The 26491-nt window shown below is 40.0% G+C and overlaps 1 protein-coding gene across 1 annotated transcript in view; it reads right to left on the bottom strand.

Annotated features, from left to right (window-relative positions):
* Positions 1-213: 213 nt before the first annotated feature.
* The window catches only part of LOC125244362 (NACHT, LRR and PYD domains-containing protein 12-like), a 61389-nt gene continuing 35111 nt past the window's right edge, over positions 214-26491 (bottom strand). Inside the window, exons 6-10 of the mRNA XM_048154451.1 lie at positions 22484-22657; positions 20839-21012; positions 4933-5106; positions 990-1036; positions 214-897 (exon numbers count right to left, since the gene is read on the bottom strand). Of these exons, the coding sequence (XP_048010408.1) occupies positions 383-897; positions 990-1036; positions 4933-5106; positions 20839-21012; positions 22484-22657 (1084 nt within the window). The 3' untranslated portion in view covers positions 214-382. The remainder of the gene's footprint in view (positions 898-989; positions 1037-4932; positions 5107-20838; positions 21013-22483; positions 22658-26491) is intronic.

Raw genomic sequence — 26491 nt, 5'->3', positions numbered from 1 at the left:
AACTTTCAAGACTATCAAGTTTAACAATGACCAATTATAAAAACAAATTTATAGCTGTCTTTGTAAAGAAATGCTCACTTTATATGTAGCCTCGAGCCGCTGCTGTGATGCTGTACAAACGCTTCCAGTGTGAATACTCGCGCGTCTCTGCAGCTGCAGTTCACGCTAACGCGCTGCTTCCGCTCTGCTGCCGCTTGCGGTGTGAACCCGGCCTTACTGATTTTTTCATGCTGCTCAAAGTATAATGGGCAAGGCCGTCGCTGGTAGAGCAAAAGGTGGTGACAATTCTAGGGACACTAACACACCCCCCAAACCCCCAGCATCCTGCACTGGGGCCCCAGATACCTCAGGTATGGCCATCTCTACAATCTACTCTGATTCATCAACACAGTTTCACTGATCCATTAACCCTAAACCCAGGATAGAGCGGTTGAGTGAATGTGGTCTGGACTGTGTGGATGAGGATCATTGTGTCTCCAGAGACGCTGTAGAAGGACAGAGTTCCTGCTCTCTGATCCACATACACTCCTATTCTACTGATGATGGACTCTACAGGGAGTTCAGTCTCTTTGCAATTGTGTATGAATGAGTAACTGGAGGGAGAGCAAAACAAACTCCAGGACTGATCATTAGATCCAAACATACACTCATCACCCCCTCCCTTCCTGCTGATGCTCTTATATGACACTGATATAGCCACAATCCCACTCCACTCAACCTCCCAGTAACAGAGTCCACACACACTCTCTCCACACAACACCTGATCCCAATAATCAAATCTGTCTGGATGATCAGGATATGGCTGATAATGTCTTACACGTGTCACATTTCTGTTCTCCTCAGACAGAATGAGATGCTTGTTTGCTGTTTTTGGATCCAGTGAGAGACAACAGGCATCTGAACACAAGAACAGATCAATTTATAACAACAATAACTAAGGTGTGTGTGTGTGTGTGTGTGTGTGTGTGTGTGTGTGTGTGTAGACATACATTTTCGTAGTCCTGCTACAATCCTGAAGTTTCCTCCATGATCCACACTATAAAACACACACAGCATCACATTCAATCAGTAAATAAACACAAAATCAAATAAAAGCTGCAGCAATTAATGGGCCAAGCACAATAGAGGCAAATAAGGCAGTGTGCATTAGACCAATTGCTACAATGAGTTATTAAATACATGTTAAGTATGTGCTATTTTTTTATATTAAACTTATTGTACTTAAGTAAATGCAAAATACAAAAGGAGCAAAAAAATTATTAAACATTGTTATATACATAGTTTGAGCAGCAAGATTTTGATAAGTTTGACCTCTCTTTCTTATATTTTGTTTTCTTTGAATAAAAAATGGCAAAATGTTTATTGTAAGTTTTAAATATACAAAAGACTAATATATTAATTATACCTTGATCATTCATGTTAATTCATAGTGCATTATAACTAATGTAAGAGACAACTTTAAAATGTTAAAATGTAAATGTTGAAATTAACAATGAGCAATACTTTCCTTAACCTTATTTAATGTTACAAATGGACTCTTATTGTAAAGTGTTACCATTTCATATAAACAGTCATGCTTAGGCATCAGTGATAGTTTCTCGTACTGTATAATGACAGCGTACACTTCGCAGCGGCTCCAGCCACGGAATACAATGGTAACACTTTATTTTAGGTTTAACTAGTTGCTTATTAACATGCATATTACTAGAATATTGGCTATGTATTAGTACTTATTAAGCACATTTTAATGCCTTATTCTGCATGGCCTTATTCTAAATTCTTAATCCTACCCAATACCTAAACTTAACAACTACCTTACTAACTATTAATAAGCAGTAAATTAGGAGTTTATTGGGGGAAAAGTCGTAGTTAATAGTGTATATGTGTTCCCTATACTACCGATGCAACCCAGAAAATGAAATCAACCGTGATTGCAAGAGCACTTGTTTGCATGCGCATGCTTGCTTGCAGTCTGTGTTCTTCTGACTTTATTTTGTAGTAAGTAACAAAAATACTTTGGGGAAAAATATCTGTCATGGATTACACTGTGTAAAGTAAATGAGGGATGCAGGATACAAATAACATTAAAGTTTACTGGAGAATAACAGGTAGCAAACAGCGTAACCACATTCAAAAAAACAGCATGAACAGAACAGGGAGTACAAATACACAGAGTGATGAGGGAGCTAAACAGGCACAGGAGGAGGAAGGTAAACTAATCAGGGACTAACGAGAACAGGTGCAGACAATACAGGACATCATGGTGACAATATCAAGTTGTAAGGATGCTGAGGCGGCGTTAGAATCCATGTGCAGTGTTTTATTGCAATCCACAGCAAACAAAGCCGAATCGACAGGCAGAGACATAAACGTGAGGCAGGCAGAGGTTCAAACACAATAAGGCAGTAATCCAAACAACAAAACAGCAGGGCAATCCAAAAGGCAGAAATAGAACAAACAGGCAATGGTCATAACAGAATGGCAAACAATCAATGAAAGAAACGCTCGGTAAGGCAGGTAAACTGGCAATACTTCGCAGTGAAGTGATGGCCTAGCCATGCTTAAATGTCTGACAAACAGGATGTGAACAGTGAAGCAGTCAGTACTCGGGAGAGGGCTCCCTCTGCTGGCGTGGCGTTACTCAAGTATACATTTTATTTAGAAAATGTAGTGGAGTAAAAATGAAAGTTGACAGAAATATGAAAACTCAAGTAAAGTAAAGATTCTCCCAAAAAAACTCATGTACTGTAACAAAGTATTATTACTTTGTTACATTATACCACTGGTAACAAATATATTGCTCATAGTTAGTTCATGTTACTTATTAAAATAAATAATGTTAACAAATGAAACCTTATTGTAAAATGTTACCTATTATCTTTAAACTCAAGTACACAAAATGTATGACCACTTAAACTTTAAGAACCATTTTCTTTTGTTTGTTTGTTTGTTTGTTTAGATAAATTGTTAAGAGGGGTTTGACCCATAATGTGATGCAGTTAGACTAGGGTATTTAAATGTACAAATCATTCAAGTGTCCCTTTCTGAGCCTTTTCTAAGATAGGCCTACATTTTATTAATATAATTTAATATTATAATTGTAAATAAAATAAAGTTTCATCGTTGTCTAAAGAATAACCCAAGAGAAGTGAAGAGACTGGTGGCTGAGATTGTTGTGGAAGATCTGCAGCCTCTGTCAACAGTAGAATCGCCGTTTTTTAAAAAGCTTGTCAGTAAAATCCCCATCAACACCAGCAATGACAAGGCAAGCTAACGTTGCTATGGCTCATATACAGCATAGATTACTCGGCCATGCCCATGCTATCTACCAGCAACCTAAACTACAACACATTAATGTAGACCTATATACCGGTATCTAAATATAAATTAGCCCAATTTTAAGTTAGACAGAAATGACTGCACCATATTCCTTGAGGCCTAATCCTCCAAGAGCACTTTTTGTTTATTGATAAAGCATAAACTTTGTCCACCCAATACATATGAGGTGTGTGCTGTGAACTAGAATTATACTAAAATAAAATAAATTAAACAAAAAGAAATTGTGTGTCTTGCCATGTCATTAGGCTATAAGTTATATTATAGTGGGCTTTGGCTCTATTGTGTTTGGTATCTCTACCATAATTTAACAGACTTTGATCGTTTGTCTACTTTTGTGATTGTGACAGTGATTGTTACTTATTGTATTGTGCTATTAGCCTTCACTGAGCCTCACACATTATGCTGTTAGTAGGTTTGGCCTACACAGTCATTATGGTACACCACATTACTCTCCACTGGATGTATAATGAGCAGCAATAAACTACATTTTAGCATTTTAAAATGCCTAGTCATACTTCTGTGGTTATTTTGGTGAAAATAACTCAAAAGTAACGCAAAAGTAATGTAACGCATTACAATTCAGAGACAATAATATTGTACTGTAAATAATTACTTTCAAATGACAGTAACTAGTAACTAGTAATATACTGTATAATGTATTACATTTTGAAAGTTACTTGCCCAAGACTGTATAATATATTGTAAGAACTGAAAATATCTAAAGATATTTTAAAATAAACAAAGACATTTGCTTTACTGTTTCAACCCCCTCTCTCTTGCTACAAGGGCCATTTGGAAGGCTCAAAGGTGTTGATAGTGATCAAGCCCTGTAAGTCAAAATGTATGTACATTGGGGGTCTACAAATCGTCACAGCTTTAGTACAGTAGGGGAAGTTTAATCTTCTGATTGGTCAGTTTGAATGTCTCACATTTGGGTTTCAGTCACATGGTCAAGGAAGGGATAAAAGAAGATTGTAACTATTGCTCTGTCTCTTTTTTGATTCTTGGCTTTTCTTGGGCACTCTCTTGCCCTCTGTCTCCTCTTTCCCCTCTCTCTCTTTTTCTTTCACTCTATCTCTCAGGTAATTTTTTACATATATGCTGGGTATGATTAATGGTATATGACTTTATCATCTCATCTATTTTGTAACTATGTTAAGTGTAACCATAACCAGATAGTGTCATTAAACTCTTTCCTTACAAATGATGTGCTAACTAGTTTGGATTTAGTATTAACATTAATGTGCTCCATATTGCAATACAATATTGTCACACTATAGCAACGCTCTCCCACATATTTGCTATTGTAACTGCGCTTATTTCCGTCATTGGTGTAAGTTGCAGTGGGTGGTAATAGACAAGAAATGTACAGTTTTCTACCATCTTGCTAATAACATTTCTTTAGTCGCTCGGCAACCCTACAGCCTGAACCCCTGTAGGAGGTCCACCCTTACAATATATACTGTATATTATATGTATTTTTACACACACACACACACACACATACACATACACACACACACACACACACACACACACACACACTGAAGAGTTCAAATAGCAAAGCCTAAATATTCTTCCTGCTTGACATACTTGAGTTTGTCCAGAGTGCAGTTTGAATCCTCCAGTTTTTTAGAGAGCAGCTTCACCCCTGAATTTCCTGGGTGGTTGTAGCTCAAATCCAGCTCTCTCAGGTGTGAGGGGTTTAAATTCAGAGCTGAAGACACATGACAACAGCCTTCCTCTGTCACCATACAGCCAGACAATCTACAAACACAGCAATAGTCCACATCATATTAGTTTTGCAATCATACATCACTAACACATGGTCATTTGTGCAGTAGCTGTTATTTTCTGGGGTTTCAATTACAAAAGTAACAGGAATAAGCAATTTTTTATTTATTCCACTGTCATTTCATAATATATCTGTTCATTTTGTGCTCATTTAGCATTATCAGGAAGAAACAAATATTCCCCCAAATTATTGGACATTATACATAAATAAGGCATTTGATATCTCATGCAGACAACAGTGGCACAAGTCAAGTCAAGTCAAGTCAAGTCACCTTTATTTATATAGCGCTTTTTACAATGCAGATTATGTCAAAGCAGCTTTACATTGATAACTGGTACATAATTTGGCTGCACAGCAGCTCTTAAATAATAGTGTCAATGCAGGCAGATCAGAAGCACTGTTGAATAAATGTCAAGAATACTATTGAATATCAAATGTCAAGTGTCCCCAACTAAGCAAGCCAAAGGCGACAGCGGCAAGGAACCCAAACTCCATCAGGTGACATCAGGTGGCAAACAAGTGGCAAATAGGTGTTAAAATGGAGAAAAAAAAACCTTGAGAGAAACCAGGCTTAGTCGGGGGGCCAGTTCTCCTCTGGCGAACAGTGCTTTGTTACAATCAGGTTGCTATCATAAGTCTGATAGGATCGCAACAATCAAAGTATTTATTTCAGTTCCATCCAGTTGAGGATCGTATTCATCACGCCGGTATGTACGGTCTGTTGAGGAACTGTGCTACTGGCTGTCGTGTCGATGAGGCCTTCACAATGGATGATCCAGTTGACTCGATCTCTGCTGATACTTCAGGGCTGCACAATACTGCTCATGAAATCTTGTCAACAAAGTAGTGCACGAAAGACATTTTTTGTTTGAAATGTTATCTTTATATATTGACTAAAATGAAATAGCAGCTTCTCATGGTCACACTTGTAAACACAATACTGAAATCTTTATTTCAAGATCAAATAGCTGTCAATCATTAAGTAAACAGCACAGGTAAACAGCACACATACTGTTGGAATTGTCTTGGCATTGGCTAAAAGTTTTGTCTGTCAGATTTACTACAATGACAATGGCTGGAGAATATGTCTCTCAAGACGTCCAAAAATCTGACGTCACTGTTTGGATATTGTAAGTAAAACTGCTCTATTTTGAAAAATAAACTTTGGAGGTGGGCTCATTTGTTTATAAGAATCTAATGTATACGACCACATACAGTTTACAACATGAACAGTGCTCAGATTGCATAATTTCTTTAAGAACAATGATGGACAGCAGATCGTTCAGGCAAAATCGGATCATAAACAATGGACAGTATATCAATATTGCATGGATTTAACGCTTTTGTGGATAAAAAGTGCTGTTGGATATTTTTCAATGGATGCATATATAGGACATTTTATCCAAGTATGATTTGCAATCCCAACACAAATTACAGTATTACTGTTGCTGGAGCATCCATATCATGAAACAGATACTGTAGATTGACACTATCCCTTAAAACTTTCAAAAGATGTAGAATTTGTTAACATTCTAATATTTTTAGACAGTTGTTACAATACAGAAGGGTCGGAGACAAGAGTTCACAAGCAGGGTTGTTTATTGACACCAGTAGAGTAAAACAGCTGTGCAGGTGAGTCAAACTTAAAGCAGTGATGATGAATAGAGTGTGGAATAGGGATACTGTCCTTTTGTGGTTGCAGAAGTGGAGAACTTGAATGACGCTGGAGGAACTTGACGTTGGAGACGGAGAACACACACACAGACGGGAATTCACACGAGGAGAACAGGAGACGCTTGAGACAGGTAAGTAGATCACTTGGAGTCCTTAAGGTAAGCATACAGGTAAGTCTAGATGCAAATGAGACCGGACAAAGAGTATGTGTGAGTGTGAGTCTTTAGTACTGTGGGTGATTGCTGTGATGATGAGGTGCAGGTGTTGGTGATCAGTACTCGGGTGATTGAGTGCGTGATTGAGTGTGGTGGATGGTGGAGCCTGACGTGTCTGTGACAGTACCCCCCTCCCACGGCCCGCTCCTGAGGGCTGAGTACCCCGGCGTCGTGGTGGTCGTCCTCTTCCATGTGGGGCAGGTCTGTTGGGATGGTTGCCGTGGAATGTTTGAAGAAGATTGGGATCGAGGATGTCATTTCTGGGTACCCAAGAGCGCTCCTCAGGACCGTAGCCTTCCCAGTCCACCAGATATTCTAGTAGACCACCACCATTCTAGTAGACCACCTCATAGGCTGCACCGTCGTCCAGGATGAGTGGAAGGGGGGGGTTCGGCGGCTGCCATGTCAGGCTCTGTGGAGACAGAAACAGAAGGGTGGTGAGGCTTTAACAGTGAGACATGAAAAGTGGGGTGAATCCGATATTGTGGAGGGAGTTGGAGTTGATACGTGACCGGGTTGATCTGCTTGGTGATGGTGAATGGGCCAATGAACCTGGGACTCAGCTTCTTGCAGGGCAGACACAGTCTGATGTTCCGTGTTGACAGCCAGACCTTCTGTCCCGGTTGGTAGGAGGGAGCGTTGGAGCGACAAAGGTCTGCTGTCATCTTGCGTCTGCGCAGGGTTCGCTGCAGCTGGTGGTGTGCTGAGTCCCAGACCCTCTCGCTCTCTCTGAACCAGTAGTCAACTGCTGGAACGTTCGATGGTTCCCCGTTCCAGGGGAACAGTGGGGGTTTGTAACCAAGTACGCACTGGAATGGGGTGAGTCCAGTAGATGGTTGACGTAGGGAGTTCTGTGCATACTCGGCCCAACCCAGGTACTGGTTCCAAGAGTCCTGGTGGCCGTGACAGAAGGTACGGAGGAAGCGACTGATCTCCTGGATCTTCCTCTCCGTCTGCCCATTCGACTGAGGATGGTAGCCGGAGGAGAGACTGGTGGTCACACGTCCTCTGTCTGAGACGATGTCTTCGGGAATACCATAGTATCAGAATACGTGATTAAACATGAGTTCAGCAGTTACCATGGCGGTAGGTAGACCTCTCAGGGGAATCAGACGACATGCCTTGGAAAAACTAGGATGCAGGTGTGGCCATCGGATGCTGGTAGGTCTGTGATGAAGTCCACTCCCAGGTGTGACCAGGGTCGATCAGGAATGGGCAGAGGATTGAGCTTGCCAGCTGGAAGATGGCGAGGGCTCTTGGAGATGGCGCACTCCCTGCAGCCCTGCACGTACCTTCTGACGTCCGTTGCCATGTTCGGCCACCAGAAGCGCTCCTTCAGCAGCGAGAGGGTCTCATTGGCCCCCTGGGTGGCCAGTGCCAAGTGACGTGTGGGCAGATTGGATAAGTGGAGTGCGTCGTGTCCTGGTGATGTATTGCAAGCCCGGTGGACAACCCGGCGGAGCGTTTGTGGAGGCATTGGAGGAGGGTAATGTCTCTTCTGACCAGGAGATGGGGCTCACGAAGATAGACTTGGGGAGAATAGTTTCTGGTTCTTCATTCTTTTCTTCTGGGGCGTGGAGACGAGATAAATTTTTGGAGCCAGGACGATAGGAGATGGAGAAATCAAAGCGGGAGAAGAACATAGCCCAGCGTGCTTGTCTGGGATTCAGTCTTTTAGCAGCTCGCAGGTATTCCAAGTTCTTATGGTCAGTGAGGACCAGGAAGGGATGTTTGGCTCCCTCCAATCAATGCCTCCATTCTTCCAGAGCCAACTTGACCACTAGGAGCTCGCGGTCACTGATATAATAGTTGACCTCCGCCGGTTTGAGCTTGCGGGAGAAGAAGGCGCATGGATGGAGCCTACTTGGTGTCCCCTGCTGCTGAGATAAAACCGCTCCCACTCCTGTGGTGGAGGCGTCCACGTCTACTACGAAGGGCAGGTCTGGATTGGGGTGGACGAGGAGGGGAGTGGTGGTGAAGGCTTCTTTGAGGGCTTCGAAGGTGTTGGTGGCAGTTGGAGTCCAGGACAGAGACTTGGGCTGGTTCCGGAGCTGGTTGGTGAGTGGATGAACAATGGAGCTGTAATTCTTGATGAAACGACGGTAGAAGTTTGTGAAGCCAAGGAAGCGTTGGAGTTCTTTAATGGAAGATGGAGTGGGCCAGGACTTGATAGCTTCCAGCTTCCCCTCGTCCATCCGGATGCCACTGTGATGTATGATGTATCCCAGGAGGTGTACAGAGGGTTGGAGGAATGAACATTTTTCTGCTTTCAGGAAGAGATGGAACTGTCTCAGGCGTTGAAGGACCTCCGCAACGTGGTGGCGATGTTTGGCCAAGCTCCGGGAGTAGATCAAGATGTCATCTATGTAGACAAGGACGAATTTGTGGAGAAACTCCCGGAGCACCTCATGGATTAAATCCTGGAATACGGAGAGGGCGTTGACCAGGCCATACGGCATTACCAGGTATTCATAGTGGCCGGTGGGCGTGACAAAGGCGGTCTTCCACTCGTCCCCCTCGCGTATCCGGATGAGGTTATACGCGCTGTGGAGGTCCGGCTTGGTGAACACAGTGGCACCACGGAGATGTTCCAGAGCTGCTGGGACGAGATGAAGGGGATAACGGAACTTGACTGTGATTTTATTTAGAGCACGGTAATCAATACAGGGCCGCAAGCCTCCGTCCTTTTTTGCCACAAAGAAGAAACTCGAAAGCAGCAGGGGAAGTAGACGGGCAGATGTAACCTTGGTTTAGGGCCTCTTTGATGTATTCCTCCATGGCCTTCTCCTCCGGTATTGACAGGGGGTAGATCCTTCCCCTGGGCACAGCGACTGACAGTCTTATGGCTCAGGGGTTTGCCCGTGATTGAGTGGATCTGGTAGATGGTCGGAGAGGGCGAGGTCTTGAGCTTGAGTTGTCGGCAGAGGGCGCCGGAGATGAAGTTTCCTGTTGACCCTGAATCGAGGAGTGCCACCACTAGAATAGATACATCAGCAGCAGTAAGGTTTACAACAGTAGTGAGTGGTTTCATCTTTTTAATGGAGGAAATGATGGCACTCACCATGGGACGAGGAGGACGGATGGGGCATGCAGATATGACATGCCCAGGAGCACCACAATAGAGACAGAGATTCAGGGTCAGCCTTCTTTGACGTTCAGTAGATGAGAGTCTTGAGTTTTCGACTTGCATGGGTTCGCTGGCTGGTTCTGGAGGGCTGACGGGTTCGGATCGACGGAGGAGGGTGTTGAACAGTGGCTGGCCCTGGTGTTCTTCAATACACTACTGCATACGAGAGCCGACGCGGATGGACAGCTGAATGAAGCGCTCGAGGCCGATGGAATCCTCGTATGCAACAAGATGCAACCGCACCCTGGGCTCCAGACCTTGCCGATAGGTGGTGATGAGCGCCTGCTCATTCCATCCACTAGATGCCGCTAGCATTCTAAATTGCAAAGCATATTCATTGACAGACAGAGAACCTTGCTTTAAATTGTAGAGTTTCTCACCAATGGAAGAGTCAGAGACTGGTTTGTCGAAAACCTCTCGGAAGTGGGTGACGAAGGAGTTATAGGATTGAACTACAGGACCTTTCTGTGACCAGAGGGAGTCTGCCCATTGCAGAGCTTTGCCTTGGAGTTGAGAAATGATGAACGCTATTTTTGAAGTGTCAGATTATTTGCAGAAAAAGAAAAGATGTAGGCAAAGACCCAGAGCAGTAGTAATAATAAATATGGCTGCAAGCAGCAATTATCAGGGCTAAGCACAACAGAAGCAAACAAAGAAGGTAGCAGCAGACCAACTGCAAAAAAAAGAATAAATAAAATTTTGGAGACAATTCTAAACAAAAGTTTGAAAACCCATAAATACATTGAGTTGTAATGAGATTTAATTGCTTATAATATAATTTCATTAAAATTGTTGACCACAAGGGGGCGATGCCCTAAAACTTTTTGAGTACCTTCAGAGCATGATGCCAAAGGCACATCCTGAGTTTTGTAATGATATGCCAATGTGTTCATAAAATATAGCAATATGCAAAACCACTGCAGTTAATGCTTTGTATCTTCTTTGTCAAATAGTAATTAAAATGAAGGCCATGTTTTTCGAGGTACACCAGTGTCATAATGATAGCAACTAAGACAAAGACACTGCATGTCAATTTTGAAATCAATCAGACAACGGTCTATAGTGTAAGGCTTGATTTTCCTGCTAAACGAAAACTGAGATCAAGCATCCTGCAATAAAGCAATAAAACTCGCCTAGAGAAGAAGATCTCAGAGAAATAGCAAGGGGCAACGCCTTGCCCTAACTCCAAAAGGACAACGCCTCCCCCCACCACACACACACACACAAACTCTCCTTCCCCCCGACTGAAAGTTATTCAACACGTATAATGTAACTTGTGTATCTATTGTTTTTCCCTTTTCATGTTTGGTATCATTTTAAATGTCTCAGTGTGATTGGTAAAATGGTCTCAATTTCACAGCAGTCACTGGTATTATGAAGAAGATTGAAAACTAAGGAAAATTCTGTCCTCTTTTGGGTGGTGCCTTTTGTGAAAACCCACTCCTCTCCCCCAAAACAGGTGTTGGTGTAGTAAATATTTATGACCCTTTCTGTTTTGGTCTGTATATAAGGTAAATTGCAAAGCAGTAAGGGGGGATTTTCTGTAATCAGAGACCCCCCACGCAGTGATGGACAAGTGTCTTCAAACACTAGTCCACCACTGTGTGTATATGCATTTCAACTGATGTTATGCATTTATTATTTCTGAATTGGCTTCTAATTGTCTAACTGTAATGTAATTGGCATGATATATTTTTACTTGACAAATAAAATGTTATATTTGGTTGATTCTGTATTATTCTTAATTCATTATTTCTAGTAGATCAAAGCGAAGGTATTACCTCAAATCTGTGTTCAGGATTGTTCATACGGAAGGTTTAATAGATGGAGCATGGGGCACATATATTAAGTCCATTTCGATTTCTGACTATCACTGCCTTAAATAAGTTGCAGTTTTCGTAAATATATAAAAACTATGCTTTTTGTTACGAGTAAGCAGAGCGCAACCGACTTTTGCAAAAAGCACAACATTTTGTTTTTACTCTGAATGTACACAAATAAAAGAAGATATTCCACAGATTAAAATGGTGTATAGCTCTTAATTGTATGTGCAACATTGACGGAGAATTTTGAGTCTCTTTCACACTGGTTAGAAAAAAAATGCGGTGGTCACGCCGGCGTGACCGCCGACCCCAGAGTGTTAACCCGCTATGATTCCGATGTTCCTACGGTTTAATTATGGTTATAACTTGTCATTTTGTCATCTTGCCTTTATGACATGCTATTGCATTTGTTACGTACTGTAATACAGTAACATGGCCTCACCCCCTTTGTTGCATGTTCTCGGGGGCAGGGTTTATGTAAATGTATGTAAACTGTCAGATTCTGGAAGATAAATTCTTCAAACAGTGGTACAAGAGGATGTGGTGCTGGTCCTTCAGGGGTCACTCTCAAGCTGTCTGTCTATAAGGACTATAAAAACCCAGTCTTCATGTATTTTATAACACTTCAGCTTGTGATTCTTATTAAGAGCGGGTCATTTTTTAGGATTCTTTAGCTAACCTAAGTCTCTGAGATCCTGACACCTTGCACTTCTGGAGACTCCAGGTAGGTTGCAGTTCTGGAAAATGGTGGCGCTGGAGACTAAAGGGTTCCTGATGGTTTCACACTTAATTCTTCACCTTAATTTTTAATTATTTTGCAGTTAACATGTGCCTTTTCTTTTCCACCTGTTTTTGTATGACCCCGCGGACCCAATGAGCATTTTGCTGTCCCTTGGTCATGCTTTAACTTTAACTGCAATTTCTAGTATTGCATTAGTATTGCGTCCTTCTCATGAGTATTTAATAATTTTTGACTTTTCAGTCTGTCTTTTTTTGGCTCATTTTGCCTGTAAAAAAACCTGCCTAATAATTCTGCACACCTGAATATAAGGCATTTTTCATTTCCAGCCTTCATGAACAATTATATATCACTTATAAATGATTAAAAACAATATTAATAGTAGTTATTAAGATTGATGTGGATTGGAATTGGTAAAATGCGCTTGGAAAAAAAATATGATCAGAAAATGAAATTGCCTAATAATTCTGCACACAGTGTACATCTGATACATACATGCACATACAGAGTAATAATGAGAGTAAATTCTAGCTCGTTGCTACTTTGATGGAATTTTTGAACTAATTAATAATGAACTAACATTTCTTTTCTTCTTTGAATTGGAGAAATAGTCACTAGGACTGAGTGTTGTAACAAGTGGAAAAATTCTGCTGTGCTGGCTAGACAGCATCCTTCTAAGGATGAAAAATAGTCTTTGAGAAATTGTTTTAACCTATTGAGTAATCTGCACTATTAACCCAGTGATATTTTTTGATGATCTTGTGATTCAGTAGTTCTAATCTAAATTTACTCCGCCAGTAAGCGGGACAGAGGAACTGAGATTTTTTTCTTAAATCTAAACCAGTCATATTAAAACTGATGATAATGCGTAATAGATCATGCCATACTGACTGTGAAATTTATCTGAAATCCTATAAAACCTGCTGTATTCCTTTGTTCGGAGAGAGATTCTCTGGGATTGATGAGAACTCTCCCGGCCATGATTAAAGCTTTGAAGGACAACAACTGGAGTCTCTGGTTACTGCTGCACAGCAAGTCAGGTTAGGGAACTATGTTTAAGAGGGTCAAGACATTGACAGTGATATTATTGAGTGTCGATTAGGAGACGCTCTGAAAGATCATATATTATTGAGTGTCGATTTGGAGACGCTCCCAAGAGTATTATTGAGTGTCGATTAGGAGACGCTCCGAAAGATCAGGATATTTATTGAGTGTTGATTAGGAGACGCTCGGTTGTCGATTAGGAGACGCCCCAGGAACAGGTAACTTAAGTCAGGTGCGTCTTGGAAAATCTACCACAGTTTTGGCGAGCTTCCAGGAGCCCAAGGGATCCTCCCTCCGTCGGTGGGGGCCCAGATAGTTTTAAATTTGAGTGAGAGGAACTTGATTATTATTTTTCCTATTTCTGCCAACTTGCAATTCAGGGAGAAGACCCCGAGACCCCGACTGACAGAGGGACCCATCTGAGGCGGGCTGAAAGGACTTTGCGGTAGGATATACAGACTCCAGTTCTTTTCCTTTGATTTGCTTATTGGGACAAACAAGATGGAATTTTGCAATTTCTAAAGTTTTGAACTTGAAATTCTGTCTGATGTTGGATGTTGTTTGTTTTGTTTATGTTCTTTGTTTGAATGTTGTGTTGAGCTGTGAGTAAGTAAGAGAGACACTGGCTAGGCCCAGTTTTAAAAGGTGTATCCCGTTAGCCTATAGGGATGATGAAATTCGACTGAATTCGCCACAGCGATTTCCTTTCAATTTAACAAGATATACTTATGTAAGACGTCGTGTAGGAGTGAGATTGAGTGGCCAAATTGAACAAATATTTGAGCAAGATTTTTCAGTTTTGGGGATTGGTTGTACTAAAGCATGGTATTATGATTACAATCCAGACCCATATTTAATGACATCCTTCAGATATTTATCCAGTAAATTGAATTCATAAGATTGTTCTTTCCTCTTTCTCTCCTTCTTATAACGAAGAATTTGCTTATTCTGTCTGCCTTTTTTTCCTATTGCTACTGCTTTCATTGAAATAAGAAAAGAAAATATAAGAAATATATCTTGCTTTTGCTATTGTTTCTGAAAAGAAGTACTTGCTTGCTTAATTAACAATGGGGAATTGCTGCGGTAAAATAAAAACTGAAAAAAATGAGATCCAGGGTCCTTTTCGGGAATTGGTTAGAAAGTGGAATTTGCAAAAAGACCAAATTGCTCAAATTCAGTTGTGGTCAAAGTTCACAAAAGGACAATTTGAGAAGAACTGTGGTACTTTGAGTGTGTCAGTATTAGGAGAATCAAGACGTATCTTGGAGAACCTATCCCCAAAGAAGCAGAGATTGATTGACTGGACGCAGTGGCGTAACTTTGTTTTAAAAAGTGGGTGGGACAAGAATGTGTATGTGTGTGTGTGTGTGTGTGTGTGGGGGGGGGGTGTATTGTAATTGTATTATTACAATAATAATAATAATATGATATTAAAATTATAAATGTGTTAAAATATGATAGTTTCCCTACATCTGCTATAATACAAAATGTCGTTAGTCTCGAGAGTATGTACATTAGTTAATAAATATGACGATCCGCCTTTGATAATCGAATGTCCTGATGGACTGGTGGCAGTAAATCCGTGTGCAAGAGGTGCAAGAGGTTCTCGGTTCTAATCCAACCATGAATGATTTTTTTTTTCTCATTAAAACCAAAGATGTTCATCAGTGATTGTATATCAAGAGCAGGGACACGTTTATGTATATTTTGTTTTGTGATTTCAATATAGAATAGAGAGTCTCCGCAACAGCGATTCACATCCGTGTGAAGACTGCGCAGTGTGCACGAGCGCCGAGAACCCTGTTGCACGCGCCTCTAATAACAGTGACAACGAGCACTCAACATGATTTCAAAAACAACACATCCCAGCGCCAAATCGCCTATTATTAACACAAATTAATAATCAATTAGAGGTGTTTATTTTGTATTAGATATCCGCGAGATGTTTCAAAAAGTGATGGGGACAATATCGACCCTTTCAAAAAGTGGTGGGGACATGTCCCATCCGTCCCACCCGCAAATTACGCCTATGACTGGACGCTGTTCAACAGATGGGAGTGGGAAGCAGAGGCTCGATATGAAAGGCAAAGAAAAGGTGAGGAGGAAAAGGTTGCTCTTATTGCCTTACAGAGCAAGAAGCAGAAGCAAGAGCTCGGTAATATGCAGGTGGTGAGTGGATGCAGGCAGCCCCCGCCATACAACGCTGTGGGAGAAGAGGAAGTTGGACAAGTGCCAGTGGCTGGGAGCTCTGCAGAACCGTGCTCCAGAAAAGGGGAAGTAAAGACAGAGGGTGAGAGCTCAGATGATGAGAGGGATGCAGGGGTTTATCAGGAAGTTCGAAGACTCCTGAACGAGGTGATGACACCCGAGTTGCGTGAGCCCCTCAGTCGTGTGTTTAAGGGGGTGAAAAGAAAAGCTGGAAAACCACCTCTCACCCCCAATGAAAACCCGGTCGGTCTCTGTGATTGGGAAAAAGACTGAGAAAGCTTGTAATTTGCCTATGCTTTTTTTATGGGTTTTTTTGTTTCCAGGTGCTGAAGGGCCAGTGTGGGTGGAGAGACCTTGGGATTTGGAGGAACTTCGAAATGACAGTTGCACTCCCAGATCCAGAAAAAGGGGTAGAACGGTTTATAAGTGCAATTACAAATGTTGATGTGACTTACTAACCCACAGGTCGAGACTGGTCAGCAATATTAAGTGCGAGACTGGGATTGAAGTGTACAGAAGTGCGTGGAGCAGGCGAAGGTGCTTTCAACCACACCCTGCAGCGTCTGGATGAAGGGGGGAACTGAAACTCAGGAGTGGAGAGTCCAGTGGACAGCAATGCTTGAGATACTGAGACTGGCTTACCCACTATGGCCAGATTGGGCAGCAATTGCCACCACAAAGCAGGTGAAAGGTGAGACTGTCACTGCTTATCTTGCGAGACTAAAGACTGTTGTTGATGAATGTGCAGGTCTTCCAGTAGGAACCGACAACACAGGGGTTCTGAAACACCATTTGGTAAATGGCCTGCTTCCAAACATACAGAAAGCTGTCAAATTGACCTGCATTGGATGGGAAGCTCAAAATCTGAAAGTGGTGATGCAACATACTAAACATACTGAGCAGAATAACGAAAAAAGGGAACACAAAGAAACAGCAGAAGTTGTAAAATGCTCAGTATATGTTTTACTAGTCCCAGTCCAGGAACCAACAGCCAAGAGATGACAACTATCAAGGGACAAGAAGAGGAAGAGGCCGAGGCCGTGGCAGGTGGAATGTACAGAATGGCAGGGTTGGGGACAGGTGTAGAATCTGTGGCCAGAGAGGACATTAGGCTAAGGAGTGTCTGAACAACTTCCCCCAACAGCAGCACCAAAATAACTTCCGACAGCAGCCACAGCAAAGCTATCCGCCACAGAGGCAGAACTACAGAGAGCAACAATACACTACTTCTTTTCCTCCCCCTCCACCACCACCAAGCTCTAAAGCATAGGATGAGGAGGGAGACACTCAAACCCGAACAACTCAGCTTATTGAACTGACTAAAGACCCGAGCTTAAATCCAATTATCACAATACTTATTAGTACAAGGACTTCCAGTCTCCATGTTATTGGACACTGGGGTCACAAGATCAACACTTACAGTAGAGACTGAATCTAAATTTGATGAATTGCCACTTTCTGACCAAACTTGTACTACTTATGGTATATCAGGGTTAGCACAAATTGATAAAGTGTCAATGCCATTAGCAGTAGTTAATGGGGAATATATGTACACATTCCTGTCTGATTTCTCAAACATGCCCTTTGAATTTGTTGGGTAGAGATTTAATGTCTAAATTAGGATTAACAATCAATGTTTCCTTGAAAGGAGTTGAAGTGACAACTATGAGTGCTAATTTTGCTCAGATATTACCAAATTGGTATTATAATTGGGCTATAACTCCTTCATTTGAGCCATATTCAGAATATAGTTTTATACCTGCTGATTATAAAAAACCATCTAATTTCCATTGCACTTCATGGTTTGTGGGTCATGAGAGAAACAGTGAGTATGAAGAAAATTGGTTCAATTGATCTCTGGGTGAGACATTAAATCTTGAGTATCTGTTAATATCATAACATTTCTCAGCATTCACTGTAAAACTAACACCATCTCAATCTACTCTTTTCCAACAGATGCAAGTCCAGCCTCACGTCTCTGTGGGGAAGAGAGGAAGCTCCTGGGCGGAAGTAGAAGTGTGGCTCATGGAGCAAGTGGAGAAGGGGGGCTGGACTTTGCATGATGATGGGTATTACACACATGAAGCAGGGGTAAGAGCATATCCAACAGTGCAGACAGTGACGGTTCACAGGTTGTGCTGTGAGGAGAGAATATTTCTAGTACTCCAATTGAAAATGATTTTGATTTATCAGGGATTCCAGAGACTCTTTGGGCAAAAAATAAATTTGATATTGGTCGGATAAAGAATGCAACCCCTCTTGTTTCTAAAGTTCATGCAGCACTCGTTGAAAAAGGGGCTATTGTGCCTTGTCCAGATTCACCCATCAATTCACTGATACTCACTGATACTTCCTGAGGAAGGCATTAGGTGAATGGCATTTTGTGCAGGATTCATGATTTGTGAATGCAGCTGTTCAGCCTCGTTCCCCAATCGTACCCAATCCTTCCATAATTCTATCTGAAATTCCAAATAATGCCACTTACTTCTCAGTGGTTGATTTGGCAAATGTATTTTTCTCGATCCCAGTCCACCCAGAGAGTAGATTCTGGTTCTCATTCCAATTCCAGAATAAGCACTGGACTTGGACTGTAATGCCGCAGGGATATACAGAATCTCCCACTGTTTTTACAGAAGAACTTTCCAGGAATTTAGAAAGATTCATCCCACCAAAAGGTAGTATATTAATTCAGTATGTGGATGATTTGTTGATTTGCTCTCCAGACAAAGCCTCCTGTGAAGCTGACACACGTGCATTGTTGAATTTCTTGGCAGAAAATGGACATAAGGTGTCCAAAAATAAGTTGCAGTTAGTAAAACAGGGAGTAAGGTATCTTGGCCATCTTATCTCAGCAAATGGCCGAGCTTTAGGCCTAGATCGAATTGAAATTATCCGAAAAATTCTGAAACCAATTACAAAATCACAGATGATGACATTTCTAAGGGTGACGGGATACTGTAGACCATGGATCCAAGATTATGCTGAGATCTCAAATCCCCTTCTCATGGCAGCTCATGAGGGGGAAAAAAAATGTCAGATCTAATCACTTGGACAGACGAACGCCAAATTGCATTTGAGAAGTTGAAGTTATCATTGACCACTGCACCCATCTTAGGGCTAGCTGATTATACAAAGATTTTCTGAATTATTTGTCTCTGAGAAAAAAGATTCATGTCTGCTGTTTTAACCCAGCCTTATGGTGACCGTCAATGTCCGATCTCATATTATTCAAAATGATTAGACACTGTTGCAAGAGGAATGCCACAGTGCCTATGTTCTGTATCCGCCACGGTCGAAGCTGTATTAGCATGTTCAGATTTGGTGGCTTTCCATCAATTAACTGTGTATGTTCCTCATGCAGTACACGCATGAGGGTGTTGATTAGGAGACGCCCCAGGAACAGGTAACTTAAGTCAGGTGCGTCTTGGAAAATCTACCACACTACATTCAGACATTGCGTCTAAAACTTGTCTTATCATTACACAAGGAGGTTCAGAACCTTTAACACACATGCTCGTCAAATCAGATCATGAATATGCCAGTCCTCTTATAACACACATTTGTTTTTCCCTGTACAATCATTATTTGGATTGCATGCGACATCGATGATCTTATGCATTAATCCGATCATCCGTACTCTATAATGGCCTTTAAACATGAATTTTATTAAGTTCTTCTGGATACATATGGTCCCCATGCTGCCAGAGTCTTGGTTACTGTCCATCCGCATATGCATAGCCTTTGCCAGAGACCATGGCGTCAAAGACAACTTTCTTGCAGGCCTTATCCAGAAGCTTGTCCCTGATTTCTTGTAGCTTTGCAGCGATGAATGGCTCATATCTTAATTTATACAGAATACTGAATATTGAATAATATTGAATCCACTGAGGATGGGCCTTTAAGCCACAACGGCGTAGAGTGTGGGCTATCACTATATATTATCAACTAAATAAACTAACTTCACAAGTATCACTTGCACTGATAGAGCAAGATCATTTCTTTTATGTTCGTCAGTGTAAATGAGTTAATGAGCTTCATTTTCTTCAGTCTCTTAATCTTTAGCAAAAGAGTTTTGAATCATGCTGGCTCTCTTGTGAGAAGTGAATCATAGTTTCTCTCTGTTGCAAGGCATGTGACTGGCTGTTTGCCACTGATGTCATGGATTCATGTGCACCCGCACCACAAACTCAGGATCAAAGTTGATAGAGAATCAATCTATCAAAGTTGATAGAGAAAGTTGATGATCAGCATCATGGTACCAACAAAGCCTTCATAGACTTACACTGATTCATTTATGATCCGATGCTTCCTGAAGCAGTGTTTTGAAATCGGCCATCACTAAATAAGTCATTATTTTGTTTTTTTGGCGCACCAAAAATATTCTCGGCGCTTTATAATATTAATATTGAACCACTGTACTCACATGAACTGATTTAAATGTGTTTTAAGTACCTTTATGGATCTTGATAGAGGAAATGTCATTGCTCCCTATGAAGGACTCACGGAGTCATCAGATTTCAACTAAAATATCTTAATTTGTGTTCTGAAGATTAATAAAGGTCTTACTGGTGTGAAACGGCATGAGGGTGATTAATAAATGACAGAATTTTCATTTTTAGGTGACCTAACCCTTTAATAAATACAGTGCCAAGGCCTTCACAATTTGATAAACACAGTAAGCCATATCACATTCTCACAACCACACATTGTTAGAATTCATAAAAAAGTTACTGACCAACTGGCAAGTAACACCATTGTATATACTCAACTAATCATGCCTCCAAATGTTGTCTGCCATTCCATTGAGGGCAGATGCCACATTTAGGGACAAAATTTAACAAAATGTTTTAATTATTTTATGGAAAACCATTTACCTTAGTATCTCCAGCTTACAGTTTGCACTCTTCAGACCATCAGAAAGAAGCTTCACTCCATAATCCTGCAGGTCATTGTTACTCAAATCCAGCTCTCTTAGGATGGAGTTTGAGGATTGTAGAGCTGAAGATAGACTCTCGCAACACTGAGAAGTGAGCTTACATATTGAAAATCTGAAAAAGAAAAACACAAAGTAATTACATACAGAATAATCCTAGCAGTGTTATTTTTAGTAATTAGTAACGAAAAGATAGTACTTAAAACTAGGGTTGCACGATATTGGAAAAAACTGACTTAAATAGCTCTATTTGGAAAGAATTAATAATTCTAGGATGATTGGGGTGATTTTGTAGGTGAGTGAATATGCATAGAAAACAATGAACAAATTACAAGCATAGAAAAATTATTTAATAGAACAAAGATACAAATTAAATAAATAGTGCTTTATATTTTTCAGCTAAGTCTAACAGTATTCAGGTACAGAAATTGAATAATTAAGTTTAAAATAACACTGCATAGTCTTACTGTATAAATTAAAATTAATCTGTGTTAAAATTACAAAAGTTATTTTTCTCTTTGTCTTTTGTTGATTGATTAACATTCATGACACAGAAAGCAGCAGGGGCTGCTGTCACTTTAAGACTGAATGCACAGCGCGGATCCAAAATACTGTAATTTTTTGCATTTATGTGTCCGTTAATGGACAAATAGATGTGGAAGAGAGCATAATTCATTGTTCTTGTGCATCTGCGTGGCTCTGTGTGTGTACGTGTACGCACGTAAAACAGCCACATGTTCAGAAGTTCTCTTTTGCATCTTTGTGAGCTGAAATGGTTTAAAATCTCTTGAATGTTTAAACTGACAGGACCTAAGACACATTCAAATGATACACTTTCATTATATGATGATCAAACTTTACAATTAATCAGAGAATCGTGTACGTTTTGAACTGTGGTGTCTGGTTCATCTGGATTAACGATCCCTATATACTAGACATTGCACATCCTGTGATGTAACTATTGATGATGTGCGCATCGCGATTTCGATGCTAAAACGATATATCGTGCAGCCCTACTTGAAACTCAAACCTCAGACCTCAGTATCTTTAGCTGACTATTTGGACTCTTTAGTCCATCAGAAAGCATCTTTATTCCAGAATCCATCAGATCATTGTTACTCAAGTCAAGCTCTCTCAGGACAGAAGATTGTAGAGCTGAGGATAAACTCTTACAACACTGAGAAGTGAGATTACATAAGGGAGATCTGAACAAGAAAAACAAAAAATAATTGCATACACAATAAATATTAGCACTGTGATTTATTTTGGTAATTAATTAAATAATAATGACAAAAGTTCCTGAAACTCAAACCTCAGAATCTCCAGCTGACAGGTTGGACTCTTCAGTCCATCAGAAAGAAACATCATTCCAGAATCCTTCAGGTTATTTTTACTCAGGTCCAGCTGTCTCAGAACACAGTTTGAGGATTGTATAGCTGATGACAAACTCTCACAACAATGAGAAGTGAGATTACACATGGAAAATCTGAACAAGAAAAACACAAAGTAATTGCATACAGAATAAATCTTAGCAGTGTTCGTTTTAGTAATTAAGGTAATAAAAAATGACAAAAAAGTACTCAAACCTCATTATCTCCAGCTGACAGTTTGGGCTCTTCAGTCCATCAGAAAATAGCTTCACTCCTGAATCCTGCAGGTCATTATTACTCAGGTCCAGCTCTGTCAGATGAGAGTTTGATGACTGAAGAGCTGAAGACAAACTTTCACAGGACTGGGCAGTGAGATTACACCCACATAACCTGTGTAGACAACAAAACTATTAGTAATATTAATATTAGGGATGCACTGATACCACTTTATCCAGAATGAGTCTGATACAGATACTTTCATTTTTGGTACGTGCTGATACAGAGTACCAATACCTGTATTTTCATTGCATTTGTATTTTTTTAATCTTATTTATTAATAATTATTGTATTATTTAAATAATTTAAATACAATAATTTGAAAAAATATTGGGTACGGAAAGCAAAAGAATATGAATCATATTAGTAGGCCTAATTCGTTTAGCAAAATTTTCTTTATAATAAATATAAATAATGTTTCCTACAATTATTTCCATGCTTAATTATGCCTGTTAAAATGTGTTGTACAAGCTACTGTTACTGTTCTATTCACAGTTTATTCTATTGCTCTATCGTGTTTCATCTTCATCTACAGCTCAGTTTTTTTCTTACCAGTGCGAAAGAGACTCAAAATACTGGACCACACACACTATTCAAACGCAAATTCAACAAATTGAACGCACGCATCAGCTCGGAAAAATGCATCAAGCTTAGTCAGATTCATGTACATCGTTTTGAGACGCAGTGATGAATAATTCTGGAAGAATTTACCTCAGAGGAAAAGCATGACTGGTTTCAATTCCATTTCGAGGATCAACTTGATCAAGCCGAGGATTGTGAATGGTAATTTTTTTTTTCCTAAATTCTTTATTCTAATTGCGATATAGACTAGTATCTGTCAATATTAAGCTGAAAGTTTAAATATGAATCCTGCATGTTCTGTGTCTCTGTGTGAATGATTCGGGCAGACGCGTGGTTTCATTTAGCTACTACACATAACTTACCTTAGTAAACATGACTTACTGGCTTTTCCCAGAAAATATTGCTATACTGAGATGAGTGAAATCTACTGAAATATGTAATAAATACTGAAAAAAAATGTGTTAGCAATATATTTAACTACTTATTAACGTTTATTGGCTCTATAATATAACAAAGATACATAAAATGTCATAGCAATATGAATGTTTAGACAATATTTCTTTATATTTCTAAAATAGCCTATATAGTGCCACATCAGTGAAGCTTTTGTTCGCAAGGAATGATAAAAGCTTTGCATCACAGAAATAAATTATATTTTAAAGTATATTCAAATAGAAAACCATTATTTTAAATTGTAATAATATTTCACAATATTGCTGTTTTTTTCTGTATTTTTATCAAATAAATGCAGGCTTGATGAGCATGAGACTTCTTTCAAAAACATTAAAAATAGTAATATATGTCAAATCTTTTGACCAGTACTGCAATTTAAAATATAACAATAGGCCTATACAAAGTTTTCTTCACATGATGTGCAATAATACGCGCATGCATGAGATCACAAAAATGTTTTCTGTTAAGAGTGGACATTATATTAACGTTAATAGCTGATATGATTCTGTTATCAGCAAGCTCACAGAGGGTTTTTTTCTTTTATCTCACAGATTTGAGAATTATAGTGACCAGATGTTGGCCCACATTGGACTGTGTAGTGTCTGCACAGGATCAGACTTGCAAGTCAACTAGGGCTGGGCTGTATATCGCATGCGATTGTCACGCGCATTTCGTCAGTAAAGCCGGTTCCCTGATTGCCGCTAAATCACCATCACCTGCTTTCAGATGGAGTGCCATTTAATAGACAGAGCCGTAGTTCACTGATAAGCCACGCAATATCGCATTCATATCGCAGATGAATCGCCTTCGATAATGAACGCGATACTGCGTGGCTTATCAGTGATCTACAGCTCTGTCTATTAAATGCCGCTCCATCTGAAAGCAGGTGATGGTGATTTAGCGGCAATCAGGGAACCGGCTTTACTGACGAAATGTGCGTGACAATCGCATGCGATATATCGCCCAGCCCTAAAGTCAACTATAAACTTCTTTAAAGTTTTACCTTCTTGAACTTTTGTTTGTAAATCTCACATTGGCTCCGGCCTGGCTGAAATTAACAGCTCACTTGACACATTTTATGGCCGTGTCGATGGACCCATGAATCTCTCCCTTTTGACTTCAAACAATCGTGGTCAACTCAGATCGAATTACGCCAAGCCATGCGGCCACATTCCAGATGTCGTCAAACTCCAATACACATACGCGCACACACAGAGGAACATACCAGGACTCTCTTTAAATCACATTCATTAAAATATGATTAAAATGTAATCCTGTAAGCCTTTATTCAGTTTTAATAATGTATTTATTATTAAGTTATTACTATAGTTGTGTGAATTGTACCCCAGACCTTTATATGCGAGTGTAAGACTGTATCTATGACTTTATATCTTTTCACCCGGCCATGTTTAGGCTTGAATGAACCCTCTCAGGATGCTTTAATTAACTATGCATGTTCTGTTATGATACCATGCATAAGTCTATTTCTAAGGTCTTTTGGAGTAAAAGTTACCAATTCTGAAACCATCATAAATTATGCAAATTGAGCCGCAAGACAAGACAAAGAGAACTTTTCCCTCCTCAAAATCCCCGCTGGACATTGGCTTTTCACCCAAGGAGGCGGTTTGGCTTGTTTTTTCTTAAAAGACAACCACACGCATGTTCCTTTGTCTCCCGCCATCTCACGCACATCTCTCCCGGACGTCTCTCGGCGACTGTGCTCCCATCACGCGCTGCTCTCCTCTTCGGGGCGACCACCTTTGGCGAAAACAAACTTTCATGTTCTCAGTTCAAACTTCCCACGGAGATGGAAGAAGCCAATGAACTGCAGCCACGGACGCACTGAATCGTCACCTGTATGCAGTACCTGTATTCTATCTCATGCAAGTACCGCTTCTATCTATCTTAGATGCGTTAAGTTACATGACCTAACAAAGGGATACTGATTCTTTGCTGGCTCTTAAGGAACTGTCTAAGTTTTGCTACTCTTTGTCTTCTCTCTTTTCCTGTTATTACTTTCGCTTCTGTATATATGTGTATTCTTTGAGTATATTTAACCGTATAGCCTATATATTCATAGTTTCATATGTTAAATGCATTATATTCATGCTCAATTGTTTCTGTTGCTCATTCAGCAAATCAAGTCACTTTTACGTTCCAATTTTGCAAACTGCATTACAGTTTAATGCTAGAATAGGAAGTTATTTCTCATGGCCAGAGGAATAATCTCCTTTCATAATAGTTGATAAGGAAAACTCTAGTTTGCTAAACAAACTAGACCAGTCTTTCTAAATTAACTGTTAAACTAGAACTAATCCTGAACCATATATGTAATCAATTATAATCCATTATAATTAATTCACAATATATATGTATAATTCCCTTTTTGGTCGATTTATATTATAATTGATTATAACCTGTTAAGATTTAATATTATATATATTCCACCCATAATTTGAGCTAATTAATTAATTTGTTGTAATTCATTACAACTTCATGCATATGATACTGAGATCACTGACTGGAAACAGGACAAAAAAACATTTTTTTTTTTTTTTTTTTTTTCTCCAGTGCACCAAACACCAAATGCCAGGTATGTGATGTTCACTTATATCTTTGAACAGGATTATTTCCAGGTATAACTGTGCACTCAAAATGTGTCTTTGACTCTCATTTATATAGTTATCTATATTCTAAATAAACTACAAACAAAAAAATATATATTTCTTTTGTCATTGCATTCTTTCTTAGTTCACTCAGTCACATTCCTCACTGAATGGCTCATTATGTGGCTCATTAGGGGCAGGGTCTTAATCTCCTCAGGTGTGAATCACAGCATTATTCATGAAGATTCATGCCTCCCTGCATATGGCCCTTCTAAACAAAAAGTGTCTTAGAAATTTAAAATCAATA

The sequence above is a fragment of the Megalobrama amblycephala genome, linkage group LG14, assembly GCF_018812025.1.
Source record: "Megalobrama amblycephala isolate DHTTF-2021 linkage group LG14, ASM1881202v1, whole genome shotgun sequence".
NCBI lineage: Eukaryota > Metazoa > Chordata > Actinopteri > Cypriniformes > Xenocyprididae > Megalobrama > Megalobrama amblycephala.
Note: the sequence above shows the minus strand (reverse complement) of the source record. Positions and strands in the feature narration are given on the sequence as shown.